Source organism: Thermobia domestica, chromosome 12 (genome assembly GCF_964235325.1).
Source record: "Thermobia domestica chromosome 12, izTheDome1.hap1.1, whole genome shotgun sequence".
In the NCBI taxonomy this organism is placed as follows: Eukaryota; Metazoa; Arthropoda; class Insecta; order Zygentoma; family Lepismatidae; genus Thermobia; species Thermobia domestica.
In genome coordinates this window covers 31,849,878-31,874,897 of record NC_137465.1, presented here as the reverse complement: position 1 = coordinate 31,874,897, position 25,020 = coordinate 31,849,878, and the positions used below count along the sequence as shown (strand labels likewise).

At 35.9% G+C, this 25,020-nt stretch overlaps 1 protein-coding gene across 5 annotated transcripts in view; it reads left to right on the top strand.

Annotated features, from left to right (window-relative positions):
* Nucleotides 1-25,020, top strand: part of LOC145666399 (von Willebrand factor A domain-containing protein 5A-like) — a 186,453-nt gene that overhangs the window by 40,449 nt on the left and 120,984 nt on the right. For all 5 annotated transcript variants that reach the window (XM_081733605.1, XM_081733604.1, XM_081733602.1 and 2 more), the window contains exons 5-10: nucleotides 516-632; nucleotides 4,150-4,299; nucleotides 9,258-9,393; nucleotides 11,625-11,737; nucleotides 15,193-15,406; nucleotides 23,921-24,054. In XM_081733605.1, the coding sequence (XP_081589731.1) occupies nucleotides 516-632; nucleotides 4,150-4,299; nucleotides 9,258-9,393; nucleotides 11,625-11,737; nucleotides 15,193-15,406; nucleotides 23,921-24,054 (864 nt within the window). The remainder of the gene's footprint in view (nucleotides 1-515; nucleotides 633-4,149; nucleotides 4,300-9,257; nucleotides 9,394-11,624; nucleotides 11,738-15,192; nucleotides 15,407-23,920; nucleotides 24,055-25,020) is intronic.

Sequence of the window (25,020 nt, the reverse complement as noted above, 5' to 3'; positions counted from 1 at the left end):
TCTGTTGATTTCTTTATAAATATCTAATCTAATCATCGTACATAGTTCATTAATATAAATGTTGAATTGTTCAAGCAAAACAAAAGTTATGGTACAGTCCATGTGGTGTGAATATTTGAACACCAATCTCAACAGTGCAAATGTCAAGGATTCCGCTAGGAAGCATAGTGGGTAGCACAGAGCACGGAAGCCAGAATAGAGTAGTCACGGTGCAGTCGTGTTTGTCCGAAGCTTGATCTGAATCGAGAGCATAAGGTCTAAAGAAAAATTAGATTGACTTCTATTTTTCATGCAAATAAGTCATAACATTCACTACAGTTTTGAGCAACTTGGAAACTTCAAACATCATGCCTAACTAAAAATTAACTAAAAATAGTGTTTTCTTTCCTCGCATGGTGTAGGTAGCTCGAAAAACTGTTTGACATATACAAAAAACATATTTTTGACAAAATTTGATACCTTCTGTACAATATAATATATCCGAGTACTGAAATATGGTTTTTATTTTCTTGAAGGCCCATAATGTGTATTGCGGCAAAGCGTCCCTAGCAGCTGAGACAACCGATATGAATAAAGATTTCGTTGTCCTTGTCAGCACCGAAGATCCACACAGGCCACGTCTCTCGGTTGAGGTAAGTTGAAGAGTATAAACATCAGTACTTAGTTATTTCTTTGACCTTCAACATTGTAGCTTAAATAATTCCCAGAAATTTTACAGAATGACATGCATCTAAATCAGCCACACGATTACCAAGATAAAAATGAATGGTTTCTGTCTCAAATTCATTGAGATAAAGTTTATTATACTTTAATCATGTCGATGACATTTCTAACATTTCATTGTTTTTAATTTTAACTCCCTTTTAGTCTCATCTGTACTTAGAAATGTTGTTTCGTCAGCATATAAAACAAATTTACATATCGTAGAAAACTTTAAGATATTTATATAGTTAAGATTGAGTAAAGAACCTAACACACTCCCATAAGGTACCCATGATGCTACATTTAAACAAAACTACCTTTCATTTGCAATACGAACAGTCTGTCATCTATTACTAAGATAGGACTTCATTAATAAAAACTCAATACCCATGATAATACAATTTTGCAATCAATAAATCGAGTGACACTGTATCGGAAACTTTACTCAGATCTAACAATGTTGCACACGTATATAAATTACTTTAAAAATTGTCTAGTATATGTGTTATTATATTTTCCACAGCTTCAGTCTTGGAAAACTCCGATCTGAATCCAAATTGCGAAGTGTGGAGCAGTTTATTCGTTTCAAGATAGTTTGATAATTTATTTTAAATACATTGCAAAAATTGATAAAATTGGCACTAGTAATATAGGGTGGTAGTTACTAGGCGTATTTTTTTTAATCTCTTATGCATGGGTACTGTGATTGGTAATTTAAGACATCAGGGAATATTCCCTGTAGCAGGGAAGATTACCTGTTAAATAGGTAAACTAAAGGTTCAACTATAACCATAAATATTATTATTATTATTATTATTATTATTATTATTATTATTATTATTATTATTATTATTATTATTATTATTATTATTATTATTATTATTATTATTATTATTATTATTATTAACAAGTTGTTGGAAAATTCATAGAAGTTCTTACTGTTTAAGTGTTTCAGTTCACTAACGATTGATAAAACTGTTCTGATATTTATTGCAGTCCTTGAAAAATTTCACTCATTGTTACTTACATTTTGTTGTGCTAATAAAGTTGCAAAATCAAAATCTTTTTATTTTCAGAGAAAGAGGTTTCATCCTTTGATTCATCACTTCATTCTGTTACACTATTCAAAGTATTAATTGAACTTACTTGCGGATATTGGTATGGGGTCCCGAACAGCACATTTTCCAATTTTTGTTTTAGACCAAGCTGCTGCACATTTATTTTTTGAATTATTTATTAAGTTTCTATTTGATGTAATTTTTGCTGCTTTAATCTCTTCTGTATATCTTGTTCAGTTGGAAATCCTGTAGTATTGGTGGCAGTATTATACAATATGATTAGTCAATCTCGTTGTGATTTAAGATGTGGCGTATACCAATTAAAAACTTTCTCAGTATATTTACTTCCACATATGATAGTTCTCTTAATCTTTTCTGGACAGCATTCATTCAGATACGTAATCAAAGTACACATAAAATTATGAAAATCTTCCGAAATACTGGTACAGTTTAAAAGTATACTTTTCCAATTTAAGACCCTTATTCTAGATCTTAAATTTTGTGTGTGAATCCCGCCTAATAATCTGAATTTTTCACTCACTCATTCATTACTAAATCTTCAAAACTGTTAGGATTATGGTCTTAATTTTGTTCAAATAATCTCCTGGTACTTTAGATTGCAAATAAGAAGGAAGTTTGCAAGCTTCGATCCCTAAAGGAGAGAAGGTGGTCTTAGAAGTTTTGTTCTTCTTCAGATAACCGGACTTATTAGATGCAGAACTGGTTTTGTATAAATATTCGCCATGTATCCTAGGCTAAAGATAAGTTTTTTATGAAATCTGGCTCCTGAAAGGGAAACAGGGTGAGCGTATAATTCCAGTGAAATCAAACTAGTCAACAACTATTCTGAAATTACAAAGAATATACATATATCTTTAAAATATTTTCAAAAGCAATATTCTTTCCTTACGAAGAACGGACACTTCGCTAATTATTTTATAATTTGGACTAGATATGATCAGCATTATGGAAGTACGATTTTTCTTACGATAGAGTGATGTGAAATAGTTAAATTTATGCATAGACAAAAGTATATAGTGTTTTCGGAAACACCAACAAATTTTGGAAAATGTTTCCTCAAGAAAACAGCCCATCAAAAGTAGGAAGGGATGATAAAATGGAGGGTTGTAACTGCAGAGTGAAATGTTGAATTAAAGTAAGGAAAAATGCAAGTGTTTAGTTTGAACCTAAATTTCATTAACATACAAGATAATGTGGACTGGTTCAACCAAGAAACATAGTAGAAAATTCATTAAGTCTTCTATAAATGAAAAATGATAAATTAGAAATGGCGCAGATTTCACATCGACTTGTTATACTAACTCGTCGGCATTTTTAAACTTTGAGTACCGCGTACCCAGTAATGAGGAAACTGTATATACTATAAAACCAGGAAATCTAAAAGGAGTGTTTTTAGTAACCACTAATAATTATATCTACAGAGTAAATGTTTATTTTTTTTTATTATTTTTTTTATTTTTTTTTATTTTTTTTATTTTATTTATTTATTTATTTTTTTTTTTTTTTTTTGAGTCTGGATAAAGATAATAATAAGAAAATAGCATAGATTAAAGAAATTCAGCGGCAACACTTCAACAGCCTTTACATTATTTCTACAATGAAGAAAAGTGTTCAAGTATATGTACTTTTTTAAGTGAGTTTGCATTGAAGTTGGTGAAAACAACGCTTTCCAGTCAGCTCTCTGAGTAAATATGTGGCTAAAAATTGACAGAATACAATGCAGAGAGCGGAGTGGGTAACATAGTGATTAATAGGTCGGCATGATAAGCCGGAGACAGAGGTTCAATTCACAGTCCAGTCGCATATTTTTTTCACCCATCATATTATTGACTTTTCTCTTGAGTATCTATTTAGCTATGGGCGAACTGAATAATGAATTGTTGTTTTCTTAAATATTAATATTCTGGAAGTATTGTACTGGATTTCAGTAATAATCTGCATTACATATTCTTTCATTTCCAAATTATTTACTTTCGGTGGCATAAATGTATAACTAATATTTTTCTTTCTAGGGGAAATGTTCTAAACTTAATTTTAATAACTAACTAGTATTTATAAATAACTTTTTAAAAAGAAATATTAGTATGATAGCTTTTAGGGGGAAAAAACTATATTAGATTGTTCCTTATAATTGCGAAAATAATATTGAGATCGCATTATTTATTTTAGTCATAAACGTTGCTCATTTAAGTACTCACTTTGAGATGATCAAGTTGATGTGGCTTAATAGAGCAGAACTTTGACGGTCCGTTGGTATCATGAATTCTCAGGTTGTCAGCATGTGAAGTTTTTTTTCTTTTAACTTTTTTATGAAAAGAAAATTGCAATGAATAGTAACTATAACAAAACTGTCTTGTTTTTTCTGCAGACTAGTTCCGACTACGACTCAACAGCAGCTGTTCTCACTATCGTTCCAACATTTGAACTCAAAGACCAGAAAGTGGAATTGATCTTCGTAATAGATCGGTCAGGATCTATGATGGGATTGAGCATTAATAAAGCCAAGGATGCGCTCAAGGTATTTTTTAAAACTCATTCCCCTTGTAGAATATAAGATTTTAAAGAAAGTATTTGTCTTTATCCCACTTTTTAAAATGATTTAAATGGATAACAATACTTCTGGTACTTAAAAAATAAGTGCTTACAACTTGCAAAAACAGACTATAATTTACACATTGTGTCTTGCAAGTCACTCACTGTAAATGTAAAAAATATATGAATATCATAACCACAAATATTCTAATGTCATTGGTTGAGCTCCTTCGTGGCTAAGCGGTTAACTCACGCGTCTTCGGTGTGGGAGACCCAGATTCGATTCCCGGCGGGAGCTCATGTGGTTCGGATTCCACGTCTCATATAGCCTCGCTGCTGAAAGAGACGTTAAATTCAAAATCAACTCGAATGTCATTGGCAGGTCATTTGTCGTAAATTGTACTATGTGCCCAAAATTGGGTTATTAACAGCAGGCAAATCGTATGACTATGGGGTAGAGACGAAACTTTTTCGCTAATGCGATATATGCGAAACGTTAAAAAATTGCGTATATGTTTCAGAAAACCTCAAACTTTCCGTTTCAGAGCCAGAAATCACGTTTATATTATCGCGAATTTTCGCAAAATTCGGTGTTACTTGCGATAAATGCGAATAAAAGAATAAAAGTAGAATTCTTGCTAATTATTGCTAATAATAACAGGACTCATAGCGAGTCACTCTTTTTTAACTAAAAGTTACTTTTTTCAAGTTGGTCACTAAAAGTTACTTTTTTCAAGTTGGTCACTAAAAGTTACTTTTTTCAAGTTGGTCACTAAAAATTACTTTTTTCAAGTTGGTCACTAAAAGTTAGTTTCTTCAAATTTGTCATTAAAAGTTAGGTTTTTTCAAATTTGTCATTAAAAGTTTTTTTTTTTGGGGGGGGGGAGGTAAAGTGACTTTTTCGTGTGATTTATGTTTTGCATTGGCAGTTTTCTAAGAAAAATATAAAAATAAATGGACAAAGGCAGAATCTTGTTACTCATTACTCTTCTGAAAGCTTCAATATGTGCTGCCACACGTGAAACAGTCAGCTTTATTCTCACATCAGATTTTATTCTTTCTAAAGCACAGTGGATGGAGTGGATGGTTAGTGGATGCTTAAGCTCTCAAGATGGGGTTGAGGACCCTTCTGTGTCTATTTTCTTTTATCATAATAGTCTTTTAGTTTTCTCTCTTATTAATTAACGCTGCGCTCGACGTTGTGCGTTTGTGTGGTTCATCATGTTCGTCTTGTGTTATGCTTCTTGTATGTTCTTCTTAAGAGTAGGTGATGAATTTGAATATTTCATGTTTTTGAGAACTCTCAATGCTGAGAGGATGAAGAAATTCGGAAATAGGCCAGAACTGGTTCCACTTTCTCAGAAGCTTCTTACATCTGCTAAATCTGCTACCGTAACTACAAAAGCATACTTAGAAAACCTAAGAAAAAAGCTCAAAAAGAAGAAGTAAAGAAGAAAAAATGAAACAAAACAGAGAGGTGATTGAGAAATTGACAAAGGAAAAAAGAGACATGATTAGATTTTGGTCACTTTTCAACTATTTACAAGAGACCAGATCACTATGAGCCCTGTAATAACTAAAAATCGCATTTCCAATATTATTTAACTTAAAAATCGTGTCATTTCATGGAAAACGTGCACGACGCTAAATTAAGTTCTCCATAAAATCCATAAGCTTGCATGGCGTGGTGTCACTTTCTGGGATTTTCAACGCCTCTGTGTGTGTCACTAAGGCCAGATGGGACCCGTATTGTCGGGGAAACGAAAAAATTGCAAATTAGAGTTAGCTCAAGTAGGAAAATTTGAGTCTGCTGCTGCAGAGTTAATTAAAAAGGGTGGTGCTTCTCACCAGCCTGAAGTTGAAGTAAAGTTGAAAACCTGTGTGTCAAAACTATTGATGAAGCTGCAAAATTACACGCAAGGAAGTGACGACACTTCTGTGTGGAGAGTTTACGGAAAGCTCTGCGAGCTATTTGATCTAGAAACTGTTTCACTTCATAAAGATGTAGTTATCAACAAAACTGAACTGTTGTTTAAATCCGTGACTGCGTTTTTTGTTGAAAATGTTTGATCTGTTGGTTGGTTACCGTGAATTTAAAAGTAAGGTTATTAAAGTTCTGAACAGTGAGGATAAGGAAGTTGATATTTTATCATTGTTTAAAAGTTAACCACAGGTCTTTTGCTCTCAGCTCGTTACGTTCAATATGGTTGCCGATCTCAAGTGTTGACGCCGAGAGTTTCTTTTCCAAGTATAATATAATTGTTAATGACAGGAGAACAAACTTAAAAGAATAATTCGTAATGTCTTGCTGCATGTTATCCTTTAACTAAGGAAAAGTTAGAGGAAGTGTTTAAAATTTTGCATTAATTTCTATATTTCACTGAATACATTAGCTGGGATGTGCACCTAATCAAGATATATCCTCATTTTTCTATTAGATACATCTTACTACCAAAAATATACTGTTTACAAGTGCAATATTAAAAAAAAGTGCTACATTTAAAAAAATAAATGCAACATAAATGCAAAAATTGTGATAAAAAGTTTAGTCTCTATTATGGGGCATTAATTGACTAAAACAATGTCTGGTCTATAGTATTGGCTACGTTATCATAGGTATAAGCCTTTCCATATCCATAATTTTTGATTTTTGGATCAAAAGATCCAATGTGTTTCAATCAAAAAATTTTCTTGTACGCCTTATATCTAGATAACTACATATAGTGTAACCAAATCCATGCTATTACTTAACTCAGTATGATGTGCTTATTCCGTTTAAAAAAAAAAAAAAAAAAAAAAAAAAAAAAAAAAAAAAAAAAAAAAAAAAAAAACGGAAACCCGATTTAGGGGCTCTTCAAAAATTGTGGCTCCTGATCCAAAATCTAATTATTTGCCAAGATCGTAATCTTTTGATTGCATTTTTTTTTTTTTTTTTTTGTGTGTGTGTGTCATTCCTAAAATTCTTGGCCAAGATCGCATTTTTGGATCATTCCTAAAGTTCTTGTTTAACTAAACATATAGGGCCTAATGCAGTGTCGTTCTAACGCGTGATTAATGCCGTACTGAAGAGTTTGACGACTAACATTTTTTCTGCAGTAGTCAGGTCTTTAGTATGACGCTAATCATATGTCAAAAAGTCTCTGCATAAGGCCCATAATGATTTTTCTCAAAACCAGTTCTTATTAGTAAATACGGTTTTCTGCCTCTGGACGGCTGAATTGATCTTAACGTAGAAATTATTTGTTTTAATATCTCTATCAATTTTAGCCTTTTCTCCTTATCCATCCATTTCCTTCCACTATCTTCTATTACGTCAAAGCTATGATTCCTTTCCCAACCAGTTTTTTTCACATTCAATGTTTTACTCCCTACTATTCCTAGCACTTGTTCGTTAGTCTTCCTTTTTCGCAAATAATTTTCTCTAGTCTCCTCCACACAGTTTCGAAAGCTTCACTGGGAAAGATGTTTCTTTCCTTGATACTGTTCCTGCAACTAGAAACATTCATTATGGTGTTATGTAGTTTGATGTTGGTATCACTAGATAATGTACTCTTAATGTTCACACAGTTTTCTTGCTCTCATTTTTTTTTTCTGTTACAGTTAGTTTATCTTTGTGAAGACGAAATCCTTATTTAGTTCATTTTTTTCCAAAGTTAAAAAAAAGTACAAGTCATGCAATCATCTGTACTACTTTGATTTGTGATAGGAGGCAATTGAAGTGAGATGACAAGCGTAAAAGCTCTGTGCACATTATTCGTTGTCACATGTGCTATGTAAAAGTGAAACTAGATTTCTTGCATTATTCACTCGAGTGCTGTTTCATTGATTTCGCGATTACTATGTTAATAGTTCATTTCTGACCTTCTTAATTACTGGGCCGTGGTGGCTTAGTGGTAGTGTTCACTCCTGGTGCATGGGGTCCTTGGTTCAGTCCCAGCTCGTGCCAAGCGAACTTTGTGGTGGACAAACACCGTGTGCGTGGTTTTCTCGGGGTTCTCCCGTTTCCTTCCACTTTCTTCATTCCACTATTTCCTTCATTTCTCATCAGTCTCCTTTAGCCTAGTCGGCATAACCGTGGGACGTACAACGCCAAGAATTAATTTCTTGTTCACTTAATTACTAATCTCTGTTAAGTACTCAATATTTTTAATATACCCTTTTAAGGGTAACAATTTTCAAGCGATCAGTTTAATCATCTGAAGGAAAAAACAAAAAATTTTTCAATCTCTTTGGCATTACCTGAAATAAATAAGGGCAATTTTAAAAATTACAATGCGCAAAATATTACAGTAGGATATCAAACTCGCCTGCTTTCACAAATTAGTTATTTAACCCCAAGAAACTATTTTTTAATTTTTTTATATATCAGTTAGTTTTTTTCTTATTTCTTAGTAACCAGTCACATAAAACCTTAAAGTAGATCATTAACAGTACTTTGAAAATAAAAGTTCAAATTTTTGTACTTCAGTGCTCTTTGTTTATCGGTTTTACTTTTACATGTAAGTAAATTCTTTGTCATCAGGAATCGCATTAATCCCCATCTTTCTACCAGTTCAGTACTTTGATTTTTTTTTTCATAACATGAATAATTTATTATTTTTGTAAAACATACTTTAATGGGAGTGTCTTTTATGAGAATTGCTTGTAAATGGAGCAACTTTTTGTTGCATTAAATAAGAAGAAATAAATAAATCGGAATAAACTGTATACTACTTATGAACGATATATATATATTCTTTTTAAATACAACGTTATATTGTACTAGGACATATCGTTTCACCTTTCACGAAATATAAGAACAACGTTAGTAGAAATTTTGTAGACACACATTTTTTCGAGCAGACTAGAAGAGCAATTTTAGTGCATTTTTTCCGTATTATATGGTAGTCTTCCTTTTGCATGGACCGTAATTATTTCCCCTTCTTTCTTTAAAAAAACCATTAGTTATTTCTACATTCCCTACCAGTGGATTGTTACGTAAATATTGTTGGATTTGGATCAAGTTTTGAAGTATTATTTACGGAAGGAAGTAGAAAATATGGAGATGATGTCTTGCAACAATGTCTTAAGCATGCTACACGTAAGTACAGTGTACACATATTTTCTTTTCATCAGTAGTTTTTTTTTTTTTTTTTTTTTTTTTATATTGCTTTCTGTAAAAATGTAATAGTTTCCTCTACCCGACTCTAATTTTCTTTAGCAAATAGTAAGTTGCAAGTTGTGTTCGTGTTGTTTTTATTTTTATTATATTGAGTTATTCGTTACGAACTTATGGAATTCATGGTTAAATTTCTAACGCAATCAGAGAGCTGCGTGTAGTTGATGAAGCGGCTATCTACCAATTGGCAGAGATGAGATTTATTCCGTCGTTGTGCATTTATCTACTGCAGCGTAGAGGTTTACTCAACCTATCAAATATATTCTTTACCTTTACACCATCTGTGGCTCACATTACTCTATTCCGTATTGGAAGCATATCTTTACCTTTCTAATAGAATGACTTATTTCGTGTAAACCACAGCTTCAAAATGTAGTGATAAAATTAGACATTGCGAACATATACTTCAGTCTGTAACTTGAGTAAATGAACAAATATTGTTACCTGTGTGACGTGCTGTGCAGTCTTATTCTTTGCTGTATATATCAACGGCGTAGCATAAGGGAACGCCAGTATGCCCGGCATCCCCTGTTAATAAGAAGTACGTTATTTCATTATATATTAATTGTTTGCTTGTAAGTATCACAATTATTTCCACTGCAATCTTCTGGATGCGGTCTCTCACCTTGCTTTGACAAGCGGAACCTACACATGCGCGTCATTCAGATACACATTTTCTGTCTTTCCTCTTGTCATATGCCATGTTCCTTGGGCTTCCAGGCCTACTGCAAGCATCGGGGTTTTCGTCTGTTTTCTGTCGAATGTACAAATCCAACTACTTGTTTCTTACTCCTCCTCATCCCTTTCAACCCTACATTTGCTTTAGATATAAGCTTGCGTATTCGCAAGTATTAACCAACTCTATCTCTTTTGAACTAAACTATAGTTTCTATACAGAACGTACGAGCGCTAACGTCAAGGAAATAGAACAAACCAGAAATGGCTAGTTCAATACCTTTTTGAAGCATGTCGGTTATGTAAATAATAATATAAAAATAGTTATGCTTTAATCGTAATTAAATGTATCGTTATTGTAATCGTAATTAAAGGCTAATCTTCATCATAAATACATAGTATGCCCAGTGGCGTAACCAGAAACTCTTTGAGGGTGCTCTCACACACAAGCATAAATATAAAGCATTCTGTAGAATCACGGTCACCAACCTGGTAGGGCAAGAGAGCAAACACTCCCGCCCTTCGCAATGATTGCTTGGGCCTTTCAATATTTGGTTATCTGACAACGAAATACACACAAATAGGTCCCAGAGTTGTTTTAAGTACTTTCTATTTACATTTTCAAATTATATATATATTACATTATATTACACACACACACACACACACACACTCGGGCCCATATTCACGAACCGGCTCTGAGGTCCGGGACCAGATGACAAATTTCTAAGGGTGACAAAAAGAAAAAGAACGAGATTGAAATATGGCATGCGGAGAAAGAAGCTGCCCACGAGAAATAAAGGAAACTATACTGAAAACAATGTTCATACAACAGTGAAACAAAGTTTTCTCGTCACAACGGTAGTGGCAACAACAGCTGAGACAATTGCTTACTGGCTCCTAACGTAATCCACGCTTTTGCTTCTGTATACTCCACTAAACCCACAATTAGGGTGTCCTGGCCCCTCTAAATTTTTTTTATAACCCTATATTTTCTCTCGGAATAGCTATGTATGCTGATTGCAGTAGCATTGTATCGCACAAGTGACTAACTTTGGCATCCTCATTTCGAAATACCACCTACACTATTGATATATAAGAATTACTACATGTGTACTGTAATGTTAGAACTAACATCATACTCCAGACTGATGATAAACTTTTTTCTCCCTAGTGCTCATTTCAGGTTGGTGCTCTTCCGATTAGCCGAGTTGCGAATGTATTAAAAAAAACAGTTTTAAAATATAATAGCAGAAACAATTATCGACCCATACTACGTTTTTCAACATTTTAGTTAGTAGCAACGTAACCACTACTGAGCAGGGGAGGGACACTGAATGGCCAAGCTTTCGAGCAGGGGGGGTCTGACTCGCTTGTGCGCCGCCACTGTGCTAGCATAATAATTTACAAAACATGTAAGTTGTTTTTCATATAATATTTGCTTCTTGTTTCTGTACTTTGTTTCTTTTTATGAACAGGACTTGACGCAAATCTTGGTGGAACTGAAATCCTTCAGCCTTTACAAGAAGTATTGAAATGGAAGCCTATTGAAGGTTATATTCGTCAGGTGTTCGTTTTGACTGATGGTGAGGTAAGATTCTTAGAAATACACCGTAGAGTGCGCTTGAATATGAAATATTGATTATAACATTCTGAGTTTCAACAGTAATAAAATAGGAGGAGCAAAATATATTAAGTAGTTACCAAAGTAATAATATCGAAGTTGACATTGTAGTGATTAGATGTATGATTCCTCTGTGTGGTTTATTGAACTTTACTTACCTGTTTTTTCCCCTTAGTTGTAGTAGTTTATACAATTTTGCATATTTGAGGGTTGCTATGTTTTATTTAGAACTTCCGATAATATATTGAATGTTTTGCCATATTGGAAATGCGTAATTTGTTATTTAGCCACTACTAATCTTATTTGCAGGGCCGCGGTGGCTCGGTGGTAGAGCATTCACCTCTGGTGCATGAAGTCCTTGGTTCAATCCCAGCTCGCGCCAAGTAAAGTTTGTGGTGGCCAAACACCGTGTGCGTGGGGGGTTTTCGGGTTTCTCCCGTTTCCCCCCCCCCCCACTATCTTCATTCCACCATTTCATCCATTTCTCATCGTCACCTTTAGCCTAGCCGGCATAACAGTAGCTAAATATGAAGTATTTTGATTCGCTAAATATGAAGTATTGCATTTTATATTGCATTAGTTAGCATGAATAGATTTTAAAATTAACTTTCAGCAAGTAGTAATATTAATTATCTTTAGTTATTTTATTTTACTTTTAGTCGTAATTATTTGGCAATACATTAAAAATCTTTTAGGGAAATATGGTTTTAGTTAATATAAGTTAATTCCCTGTGTTCTGCTTTCTTCTACGGCTTTGTAAGATAGTTGCACAAAGGGAAGTTGTAGTTTCTATATAAACCTTTTAGAAAAAGATAGTGTTCAGGCATAATCAATTTATTTGAAAGTTACAGGAGACCATTGAAAGTTGATAAAAATTATTACATTGAAATTAAACAACGGTATTTCCGATTGACTGCTGTGGCACGTATGTTAATTTTGTAATGAAATAGATCTGGAAGAACAGGTTCGCGCAATCCTCCACGAGTTGAATGTAGTGAAGATGAAATTAGGATTGGTTTCCTACGAACGGATGGAACTAGCAGCTATATTTTATGGTTAAATATTCTCACTGAAACATTTAATCCAAATTTACATATTGCTTTAATTCATTTAGCACTTGGTAAGAATCTGTACAACCGGGATGTTAACTGTAGTTATACAGTGTTCTCAGTCCAACTTTAGATTTCGAACGCCATGTAAACTTATAAACATTTCAGTTTTGCATGATTTCAGAAAGTGTGTGCACGTTCTTAGCCCATTTTCCCCTTCAGTTGCTTTTCCTTCGCATGTCATATCGTTATTCAGCTGAATCGATATTCAAATTTCCTAACAATTAAATTTGAGACAAACGAATTGTATATTTTCATAGCTCTAAATTTTGAAAATTTAAATGTTGAAAAACAAATGCGGCTGGTTATAGATGTCCAATTATCAGTTGCTTTTATTGTTTGATGCTATTTTCTCTTTAATTTGTGCTTTAAATCTGATTTTAAAACACTAAATTTGAATTGTTTGATTTTGAGTTTACATCTTCTAAGGTTGAAATGTTACATAATATTTGAATCTCATAATATCCATTAGACTGCATGAACCTATGTAACTTTTAGATCTTATTAGAGATCTTAGTTATTCGAAAGGTAATGGTTACCTTGTATGCAAGTGAATATTTATAAAGGTAAACAAGAAAGTTCTGTCTCTTTTTGTAGAGGTCTGTTCAATTGGCCCTCACACCGCGAGTTGAATGCGAATGGAGATAAGGAGGAAGTCAATTGTTGATGTGGGTATATCCAACATACTAAAGACAAAGTGAACACGGGACCACCACAGAGCGTCATAAGGGCGTGTATGCTGTACGAGTTCAAACTGGGGTCAAACGCCGCCGCAGCGGGGCGGAAGATATGCCAGGCCTTTCGTGAGGGTGTCCTGACTACGCGGGCAGTGCAGCGGTGGTTTAACAAGTTTAAGAATGGTGTCGAAACACTCGAAGACGAACCACGTGCCCGAAGACCAATACTTATACAAAATGAAGATCTTCAGACAGCAATTGAGGCGAACAGTGAAGAGACAATTGAAGAACTAAGACTACAATTCAGTGTGAGTGGAGAAACCATTCGGCAGCACCTCTATCAACTTGGGAAGAACTGCAAGTTGAATCAGTGGGTCCCACATGATTTGACTCCGGGCCAGAAGGCAACGCAAGCAGACACCTGTATTTCTTCGCTGTCTCGTCTGAGAAAGGAGCCATTTCTGAACAGTGTTGACATGAAAAGTGAGTCTTGTACGGCGCCATCATCATTGGTAAGCATCCCATGAATTGGTTCCAAAACAGCCGAAACCAACACTGCACCAGAAGAAGGTCCTCCTGTGTGTTTGGTGGACTGTTCGCGGCTTCGTGCATCGGGAACTGCTACCAGCTGGTCAGAGCATCAATGCAACTGTGTACTGTCAGCAGTTGAGCCGTGTTGAAGAAAAAATCAAAACTCTGGAGCCAGCACTTCTGAATCGCAAAGGTTTCCTCCTGTTACAGGACAACACTAAGCTCCACGTGGCTAGAATGATCCGGGACACCATTCTACGACTTGGGTGGAAAACACTTACATCCACCATACTCCCCGGACATTCCTCCGTCCGATTATCACCTGTTTCGTTCCTTGGACAGTCACCTTAGAGGACACCAGTTCAAATCCCTAGTAGAGGTGCAAAATGCACTTGATACCTTCCTCGCTTCACGGCCCACCAAGTTCTACCGCGATGGAATCCTTCCAGAACGTTGGCAGAAGGTCATCAATGCTGATGGGGACTATTTTTGATCTTCCAGGTACATCTTAGGGGACATATCGATATTCGAAGGTGGTAGGTGAAAAAGCGTCAGAAGTTTCTTGGTTAGCTTTATATCATTTCTCAGCCATAAAAAGAACTGTTAGTAGCTGGAATTGATAATGATTAGGTCGATACAACTATAAAAAGTATAAAATATACAGATAATATGTAAAGGTAGATAGATAGAAGAAGAAAGAAAAGTAGCTGTTGTGTGTGTCGTTGCATAGTGCAATGGATATCGCTCAGAAACCGCGAACATACTCATACGTTCTAGTAGTGGAACTATTTGAGATTTGTTACTCGAAAGTAGGAGTAGAGGGAGTACACTGTCTGGTAGTGCAAGATCTAAGAAGCTAGTTAAAACCTGTCCGTATTAGTTTGTGACGAGAGAATAAATATTGCGGATGTTTGAAACTTACCATTAATAATTCTTTGAGTCTTAATTTATACCACTACGTAATTGTGTAATTGTACATGGATCTAACACACACAACTCGACTAAAAGCAACCGTGCTATCAATAGCCTTTCTCAAGTTCGAACGTTACGAGATTAGGTTTATATAGCTGTATAATTACTACAGAATAATTATTTTTTATTATAGGTTTCAAATACCCAAGAGGTAAAGAATTTTGTTCGGCAAAATGCCCATACAACAAGAGTATTCGGTTTGGGTATAGGTGATTCTGCTTCCCATGAACTGGTAGATGGCATTGCTAGAGCTGGCAATGGAACTGCGGAATTCGTAACATACGAGGAAAACCTTCAAGGAAAGGTTATTAAACAGTTGAAACAAGCATTGCAGCCAGCATTAACAAGTAAGTACTGTGGAAACAAGAGTTTCAGTTATTTAAGAATAAGTTACAAAAAAGAAACATCCTAAACTCTCTTTATAGTCATAGACTTTTGTAGAAAACTGAAAAAATCCCTGCAATACAAACAGCGTATTTGTGGTGTATTGGGTTTCATAGTCCTTTTTGGAACAATATGAGAATATGAAATTTCCTATCTAATCATAAACTCAAATATCAGTAGAGAAAGAACTTGAAAAACATTAAATTTCACGTATGTTATCAATTCTGGATTAGAGGAGTTTTCACTTGGTGTACTCTTATGGTAAAGTAATAGGATATGGTAGACAGGTAAGATCTTATGATTTACATCAATAACAGTAAAATATAATGAAATTCTTTATTTAAACCATTTTACGTTAGTGTGGTGTAATGTTTTTTGTTCAAACTAGTTACTAATTACGTATGCTCTCGTATGGCGTGCGCAAGTGCATATATTAAGCATGGTTGGGGCACATAATTTATGTTGATAATGAGCTACGTTCTAGAAAATCATAAACGACGATAATAGAGTAAGTTGTGCTGACTACATATGTCGTCTTGGTCTCTTTCACTTCTTTCTGTTTAACTGCATGCCCCGTCTCCCTGAAGTGTTTGTAGACTGCGTTTGTCTCTCTTTTTTAATCTTATGTCGCCCTCTTTTTTAATCTTATGTCGCCCTTATGTTGTTTAATTCACTCCTTTAATTTCTTTCTTGTTTCTCCAACATCACATTCACTGCACTAAATACTATAGATTACTCTTTTATCCTTCATTATTCTCAGTTTCTCTTCCTCTTTTTCTTCGTTAGTACTTCAGTAACTCTAGCTTCCTTTTCTGTATGTACATTTCAAACTTGAAGTAAGTTCAATCAACATTTATTCGTAAGAATTTAGAGTAATTTTAATGAGCACTCGAAAGTTTATATATAATAGAAGATAGATTTCCGAAGTACATGTTAGAGATTGTTCAATAAGTAAACTAGTAATAATGAGCAAAACTTAATAACTACAGTGCATCCCACTAGCTTTCGAACCCGAAAAAAACGTTATAATTTCCGAACAAATGTACATAAGAAAATGAAATTCACAATACACGTACCTTGTTTCATGCTAAACACGAGAAAGGGTTAAACAGAAGCGCACACGTCAAAACAAAGACGATAGGTGGCGCCAGGGGAAGTGCTGCTTGGCGTGGTGCGCGTGTGTTAGTGTGACTCGAGTCGCTGCATCGCTAGGATGGTTCTGTACACCGTACAGGAACACGTATTCATTGTTAAAAAATATTGGATATCGGGATCGTATCAGACCGTTCAACGTGAATTTTGCCGTGAATTTGGATGCCGTAAAGGACCATCGAAATCAATACATCATTTGGTGAACAAGTTTGAAACAGGAACGTTGCTTACGGGACATGGAGGCGCGCGTCCACGGATGTCCGAGGAGATAGTACAGAATGTGCGGCAACGTCTTTTGCAGTCCCCTAAGAACCTGCGTCGATTATCACAAGAGGTAGGATGTCAGTCAACTGTGCAAAGAGCCGCCAAAAGAGCCAAGCTGTTTCCATATCGTGTTACAGTCGTCCAGGAGTTGAAGACTACAGATTGGGAAAAGCGCGTGATGTATTGTCGTTGGTTGCAAGCTTTGTTGCATGACAATCCAGGAATCCTAGACTATTCTTGGTTCACAGATGAAGCTTGGTTCCATCTCTCCGGTTATGTGAACTCGCAGAATACTCGGATGTGGGCCGCCGAAAATCCGCATGTGTACCATGAGATACCACTTCCACCCTTAAAGGTGGGAGTGTTTGGTGTGCAATTTCCCGACAGCGTATCATTGGACCCATCTTCTTTGAAGATACAGTAAACACACAAGTTTACTTACACATCTTCAGTGAATTTGTGAATCAACTGGACGATCAAGAACTGCGTCGCGGTTATTTCCAACAAGACGGAAGTATGGAGCAACATTCCATACTTCCAACATGGCCATGGCAGAAATTGAGTTCTTTTTTGGTGTCAGGATAATCTCCAAAGGATTGTGGCCGCCAAGATCCCCGGATTTAACACCACCTGATTTCTTCTTATAGGGTTTTCTTAAAAGTTGTCTACAGAAACAACCCACGATCACTGCAAGAGTTGCGAAACAACATTGAGAATGCGATCCATGAGATTACACCGGAGACTCTACATCGGACTTTTCACAATATGGAACGCCGCGTACAAACATGTCTTGACGTCCAGGGAGGACACTTTCAGCACCTGTTGTGACGGTCATGTATTCAGCATGAAACAAGGTACGTGTATTGTGAATTTCATTTTCCTATGTATATTTGTTCGGAAATTACAACGTTTTTTTTCGGGTTCGAAAGCTAGTGGGACGCACTGTACTTTAATTGCGAGAACATCGTTACTTTGTTCTCTAGTACCATTTTAACATTTTATCAAAATGCTTTCAGCACTTATTCTCCAAGGTCTCTTCGTATCCTAATAACTTTGCTGTGCAAAATTCTGGCTTCAATTCTCAGTGGGAGTGATTTCCTAACTTCCTCTTTGCATACTCTTTCACGTAGTTCTAATCTTAACCCATACCTTTCTGCTATTGTGATGGACGAACATACAAAGGATATGGGCCAATCCATCTGAAGTGGTCCAAAAATGGGGAAAATGGTTGCTCGACCATCTCTGAAAATTATAGAAATTAGTGTGTGATGAACCTTTTGTATGAGAAGATCAATAATAACATTCGTGTTGTCGTACGTACAAGTGTTCCTGAATGGCGGTCATCTTTGTTGTCGGTGGAGTGCCATTTTTTGCATTTGCAAATGTATACGAAAATTACAGTTGCACAGGACGTACGTACCAGACGAACTCCAAACAAAAACTAATGTTTAGAGGAGAGAATGAGGTATACGGAAAACATATACTCTTGTTTCTAAATATACAGGGTTGCAAACCAATACATGAAATCACTAGAAAAAGTACAGAAAATTCCACTTTTAAAGGGGCTGTAATTTGGAATGGCATAGTGTGTGGGGGGGGGGGGGGGCTCATAAGTTTTATACTGAATATTATTGTATGTAAAGAGTCTGTAGAAATATCCACACCTATGATACTACTGGCACACTAGTAAGATGGAACAAACGCCACTCGCAAGCTTTTGCACAACTGAACACAAACAAAAGCGACCCTAATTGCTGAACTATGCGTAGTTTTTGAGATCGAGCATCGAACATATCAAAATATTTAAATTTTTCCGGGCTACGATCATCGTTACGCGCGTGCTTTCTTCACGATTTTACCATGTCCTCGCTTTTTTCGCCATGTAATATCAGTCATGATTTTTTGCAATAGTTTATTCATATACAGAATTTCTTTGTGGCCTAAGTAGCAATTTTTAGCACTTTGCCCTCCTGAGATATTACGCCCCAAATATGCCATCTAAATCACAAACTTCAACTTTCAGAACCCCATAGATCTACGATGTCAGCAGTATCATAGGTGTGGATATTTCTACAGACTCTTTACATGTAATAGTGTTCAGCACAAAACTTATGAACCCCCACTTTATGCCGTTCCAAATTACAGCCCCTTTAAAAGTGTAATTTTCTGTACTTTGTCTAGTGATTTCATGTATTGGTTTGCAACCCTGTATATTTATTTAGAAGTAAGAGTATATATTCACCGTGTACCTCATTCTCTCCTCTAAACATTTGTTTCTGATTGGTGTTCGAGTGATACGCACGTCCTGAGCAACTGTAATTTTCATACACATTTGCAAAAGCAAAAATTGGCACTTCACCGACGACAAAGATGGTCGCTATTCAAGAACTCTTGTACATACGACAACGTGAACAGTGTTATTGACTTTCTCATACACAAGGTTCGTCGCACACTAAGTTTTATAATTTTCGGTGATGGTCGAGCAACCACCTCTGGACCACTTCGTATGGATCGACCCATATCCCAAGAGTTAGCACTTTGGAATATGCTATTTGCGGATGAAATCGGGCTGGTGATTGAAATCAAGGCGGCTCTGCAAGAGAAATTAAATGCCTGGAGAGGAGCGTTGGAGAGCAAAGAGCTTAGAATTAGTAGAACGAAGACAGAATATATACATTGTCCTTTCAGGAAAAATGTAATCGAGAATACAAGAATACAACTTGACGAAAAAGAGGTGGTAAGGACAAAGAAATTGAGTACTTGGGATCAATTCTGCAGGAAAATGCAAGAGAAGATGTAAACAGAATTATTGATATACCACATTGACTTGATCCCTAGTCTTCCGTTGCAAGCGCTCCTATCGGCTGAAGGAATTCCACTCGCTTTCTCTCGCTTAGCAACAGCTGAACCATTATTGGCTCAACGCGTGGGTGTGTAAGGGTGTGAGCTTTAGTTTGCATTTTTGCCACGGCTCAAGACATTTTGGCAGCACAATAGCAGCTGTTGGACAAAATGGGAGAGAAGCAGCAGAAGTGTTGTGACCGTAGGGTACCAGTATGCCTTAAAGGAAAAGTTTACGAAACAGTAGTGGAACCTGTCTTATTATACGGAGCAGAATGTTGGACGATGAAGGAGAGAGAGGAACAAAACTTTCAAGTTGCGGAGATGAAGATGCTGCGTTGAATGTGTGGATTGACGCGGAAGGACAAAATTAAAATTGAAGTCATCCGGAGAATAATAAAGGTGAGACCAGTAGTAGAAAAACTGTCAGAAAGTAGTCTGAGATGGTTTGAGCATGTAAGAAGACCTTTGAAGTATGTAACTCAGAGTAGATGCTATAGAAGTGAGTGGAAAGGGAGCCCGAGGCCGGCCAAAGAAGTAGTGGGAAGAGTGTGTTAAGAACGATATTGTGCAGTGTGGTGTCACAGCGAATATGACACAAGATAGAAACAGGTGGAGGACAGCGATCCAAAAAGCCGACCTCAGCTACTGAAAAAAAAAGCCTTAGATGATGATACTCTTTCACATAGTGTAAAAATGATGACATCACATAGTTGTAAGGTGTAGTATTTCTTGATTCTATTATTTTTTTCCACTTCAAGTCTTCAGAATACTAAAATATTAGCCTCACTTCCTGAAATAAAAGCGTGCGAATGGTCTGGATATCTATTCAAGCAGTATGTCTCTTCTCGTCTCGTACTGTCTTCATTCTGTAAAGGACGTTCAACTCCCAACTAATCAAAACAAGCTAACTACTACCCTATTCTTCAGAAAGGAAACTGGCAACTCCCAACAGTAAGTTCGTTCAAAACCATTTCTTCTCAATGTACAAAATGAGCGTCACTCGAAAATATCATATGAATTATTATCCATGAGTACGAGTTAATATGTAATTTGAAATTTTACTTATTCTCAAATTTGCGTATACACAGTGTGTAATAAATGCCAAACAATTTTTCATTAGTAAAATAGCAAAATGGGCCTTTTTGCTGAGTTATCCTCATCCAGATCTCGTTGGTGCAGTAGGTACTCTTTAATCCTTCACGTTCGGAAACCATAGCCGTGCTGTATTAGCGATTTTGTCGGATTGTCGAAAGTCAATATAATTTTAACATTAATACCAAAGATATGTCACTTAGATAAAAGTGCAAACTATTAAAATTTGTATTTATTACGCATATTCAGAACCTGTGCAGGCAATATAATTATTCTATTGTAGAAATTATTTTGTCATTTTTTGAGTAGTCAGCAATAGTGAAATAGTGCAAAAAAGACGATTTAATCGTCAGCAAACTAGTGTCTTATTTTCCCACGATATGCCCAACCAATTTTCCCATGATATGCCCAACAAGCCCCTGCGGTACGTGATCGACCGAGAACACGACGCCAGCTGCTCGAATTCTCACTACAGTGTGTGCCACTAGGAGAGCAGTGACACAGGACACTCCTCCAACGCAGAGAACTTGAATCATATAACACAGTATCTCAAAAGGTAATTTCCAACATCCGGAAGAACGTAGCATTGGAAGCACGCGGACACCGCATCACAGAGCATTCCATTTAGGAGAGATTCACAAACGCCAGAAAATTGTATGAAACACATCTCTCAGGAGAGAAATGAAAATGGATATGCACTCTGGATGAGGGGTACTTAGATGAGATCAAGAGCTCTTCAGATTTGGGACTGCAGTGCAAGAAAGTTTTTCAGGAGCCTTGTGGTGGTAGTGAGACTTTGCAGTCAGGGAACTATACCACTCATTGAAGCCCCTTCCAACAGTAAAGTCAATGCGTCTGACTTCCAGAAGAACGTTATAAACCCTCTTTGACACCATCTCCACCTGTAAGGTGACAAAACTACAAGGTTATGAACCCACATGGACAAGACCTCCAGTCACATCGCTCGGTCATTCCAGACGTTCTACGCAAGGAAGGCAGAAGAGACGGGAATTCGAATGATTCAATTTTCGTCCATCTGTGTGAAATCCCCGGATGCCTCTGCAACGCACTCTTGTCGGTTTGGTCCTTGCTTGATGCCTCCTTGTATCTTGAAGGGTCTTCGGAAATTGCCAAAGTGGATGGCGAGACCCTCCCCTTTCCATTATACGCTGGAGTTTAGTGCAGTAGAAACTACACAGCCGCGCGATTGTTCGGGCAGTCGCATCGAATACAATCAGGGAAGAGGAGGAGGATGTACTAGTCAGTAAGTGGTTCAGAGTTGACCATTTTTATCGTGGACAACCTTGTGTATTCCGGAATTTTCGACCCATAGTTATTGCCACTTGCATCTCGTAGCAGCTGTGTTCAAGAACTCCCTAGACCCCGATCTCTCTCACACATTTTAGCATCTGCCAAAATATTTCAGCAAAATTTAAAATTCTTTAGACGTAAGCTATCTCCGTAACTGAAATACTTAAAAAGGTTTAGTTTTTAGAATAATTTGACTTCTACAAGGGAATTCTGTGATTTTAAGAGTGAAATGCTATAAAAAGAGAAGCGGATAACGCCGTAATCACACTGATACCTTTGTGTATTAAAAAGCTGTCGCCATGTCTTACTGCTAGACTTGAAACACTTGATGTTATTTGGAGGCAGAGAATCGTGATGTTTTTGTTTTGTGTGTGGTGTGTAGTAGTGTACGAATGGTTTATAGGCGGTCATCAAACGATGCATTAAATCAGTTGAAATCCTATGGAAATGTACTAAACTTTGCGCAGAGATTTACATTCTGATTAGATTTTGACCAAATGCCATCAGTCGCGTCATATATGAAGACCTGAAGTAAATTAAGATCTAAGTGCTATTTGAACAGTTTTAAGATAATGTTTTTCCTCGAGAATTTGTACCGTGCGCGTACACCTCATGCATTCTATTGGCAATGATCTGGACTACTACGCACAGGTTTGGCACTTAGATCGGAATGTACTTAAACTGGCTTGGCCCACAGACCATCATTCCGGTTATAATTCGAAACTTCAGAAAATGCCAATTAGATCGAAATTTACTTCAGGTCTTCATATATCCTTGTAAGCATATGTCTAACTCTCAGTAGATTCGGAGATACAGCTATTCATTAGAAAGTGGCACGCTCAGTCGGACAAAATAAAATGGATACACCTTATGAATAAATGTGTTTATTTCTTTTGACGATGGCTATACAAGGTTGAGAAATGCTACTTAACAATAACGATGGTACTGGGAGTTCGGAAAAGTAAATTGGATAAATTTATGAATGTATAAATGGATGGCTTTATGTATGAATAAGTAAATAAATAAATAAATAAATAAGTGTATTATTTAATAATTTACCGGTAGTATTGTAGTAAAACTAAGTTCGACAAACTAATCGTACGTAGACTTGGGATAATGTAACATCACTGTTTTTCATTGGTCTTGATTTTACCAGCTTAGGGTATATCACATATTAAATGAATGATTCTACACCATGTTAATTCTTCATTTCCACAAAATTACAAGAATACTATAAAATATATCTCGTAGATATGCACCTTTCTTTTTCAGAAGGCTAGTCGTTTGCAAATGTAATCGATAAATATGTCCTAATCTGGCTATCATTACTTCAGGTTTTCTAGAGCAGAAGGTGCTAACTCTTAATGCAGGTACCATCATGTTGAGTCGGCACTGAAATGTGCCAACCTCTTTTCTCACTGAACTAGAACTTAAATCACGCATCAAAGAAAGGCGTGTGTGTAGTCGTTTGGCTAGAAGTGAGCATAAAGCATTCCGATAGTAATGAAAATTCACTGTAAAGAAAGTTTAGATAAATTCTCTCGGTAAGATTATTCCATAAATACCCAATATAGTATTTGTAGATCACACTGCGCTACTTGTTTTATACAATATTTATATATTTTGATTCAATGTTATATATTTTCTTCAATTTTTCTTTTGTTCCCGTTTTTTTATTTTTTTATTTTTTTATTTCTTAAAACTACAGTTTGCTTGTTGTGCCTGCCATTAATAATGGTTTAATATGTTGTTTACCTTTAAAGTGTGTAAATTGAACATTTATTGTTAATGATAATATTCTTTATGAATTACAGAAGTATCAGTGAAATGGGGAGATATGCAGGCAGAAGAGGCGAAAGTAGAAATAAATAAAGAAAAAACTTTACTTGGTTATGGAACTCCTAAAGTTGTTCCCCCGTCGAACTTCTTGAAACAAGCTCCGTATAAGGTAAGTGGAACATTGCTTTCAACATTACTTCCGTATTATATAAATATATTTGACTGTTGCTTCTTTAAATTTTCACTTACTATAGTGTTTCATTCTTTTGGGCCTTCTTCCATAGTAGACTAGCGCCAACTGTAGAAATTGGATCCTTCTGACCTCCAGCAGGAATTGTCTCATTCAACCCAATACATATTCCCCTAAAAATTTACTTATTCTGCAAGCCTTCAGTGTTTCTCTTACACCAAGTTTCTATTCCTCTCTGGGAACATAATCACGCAAAAGACAGGTTGGTAGGGGGATATTAACGGAACATACGAAATTACACACGTATATTGTAAAATACGAAGCTCAGATTGATTCCTTTAGGTGTTTCGGATAGTTTCACATCTGGGTTTTCAGATCGGTAAGTTTTTACAAATGGTCATAGTACATAGTTAAAAGGATCTGAAACATCCAATAAAGCGTTATTTTTGCAAGCTGTTTCGAAGTCATTCCCTTAATTATTGGTACAAATCTTGGAAAACTAAACTGCCAAACGAAGTACATGGCGACTACTTCTTCATGCAGCTGATCCTGAAATGTATTTGTAATGAAAGCAATTGTTAAATATTGTTTGTATGTTCTTCTCACTTCTCAAATCCTGATATAAACGTCATTCATGGTTGACATAGAATTCAGCTGAACACTAAAATAATAAAACACTCAATGACAATTCCATTGATGCACTCAGGAATGGCCAGGTTGGCTATCTGGATATAGAGGTCACCGAAATCAAGGGGGCCCTCAAGGCAAACGTGAAAAAATTAACATAAAGAATGTGAAGACAGAAATAAACTGGTATTAAACATTTGAATTTTAACTTCTTGAAACTATTTTTGAGATTTTACATATTTATAAGTCCAGAAATTACATTAAAAAAAAAAAAATCCCTAGCGTGCACAACGTTTACGACAAGTGTTTGTCGTAATA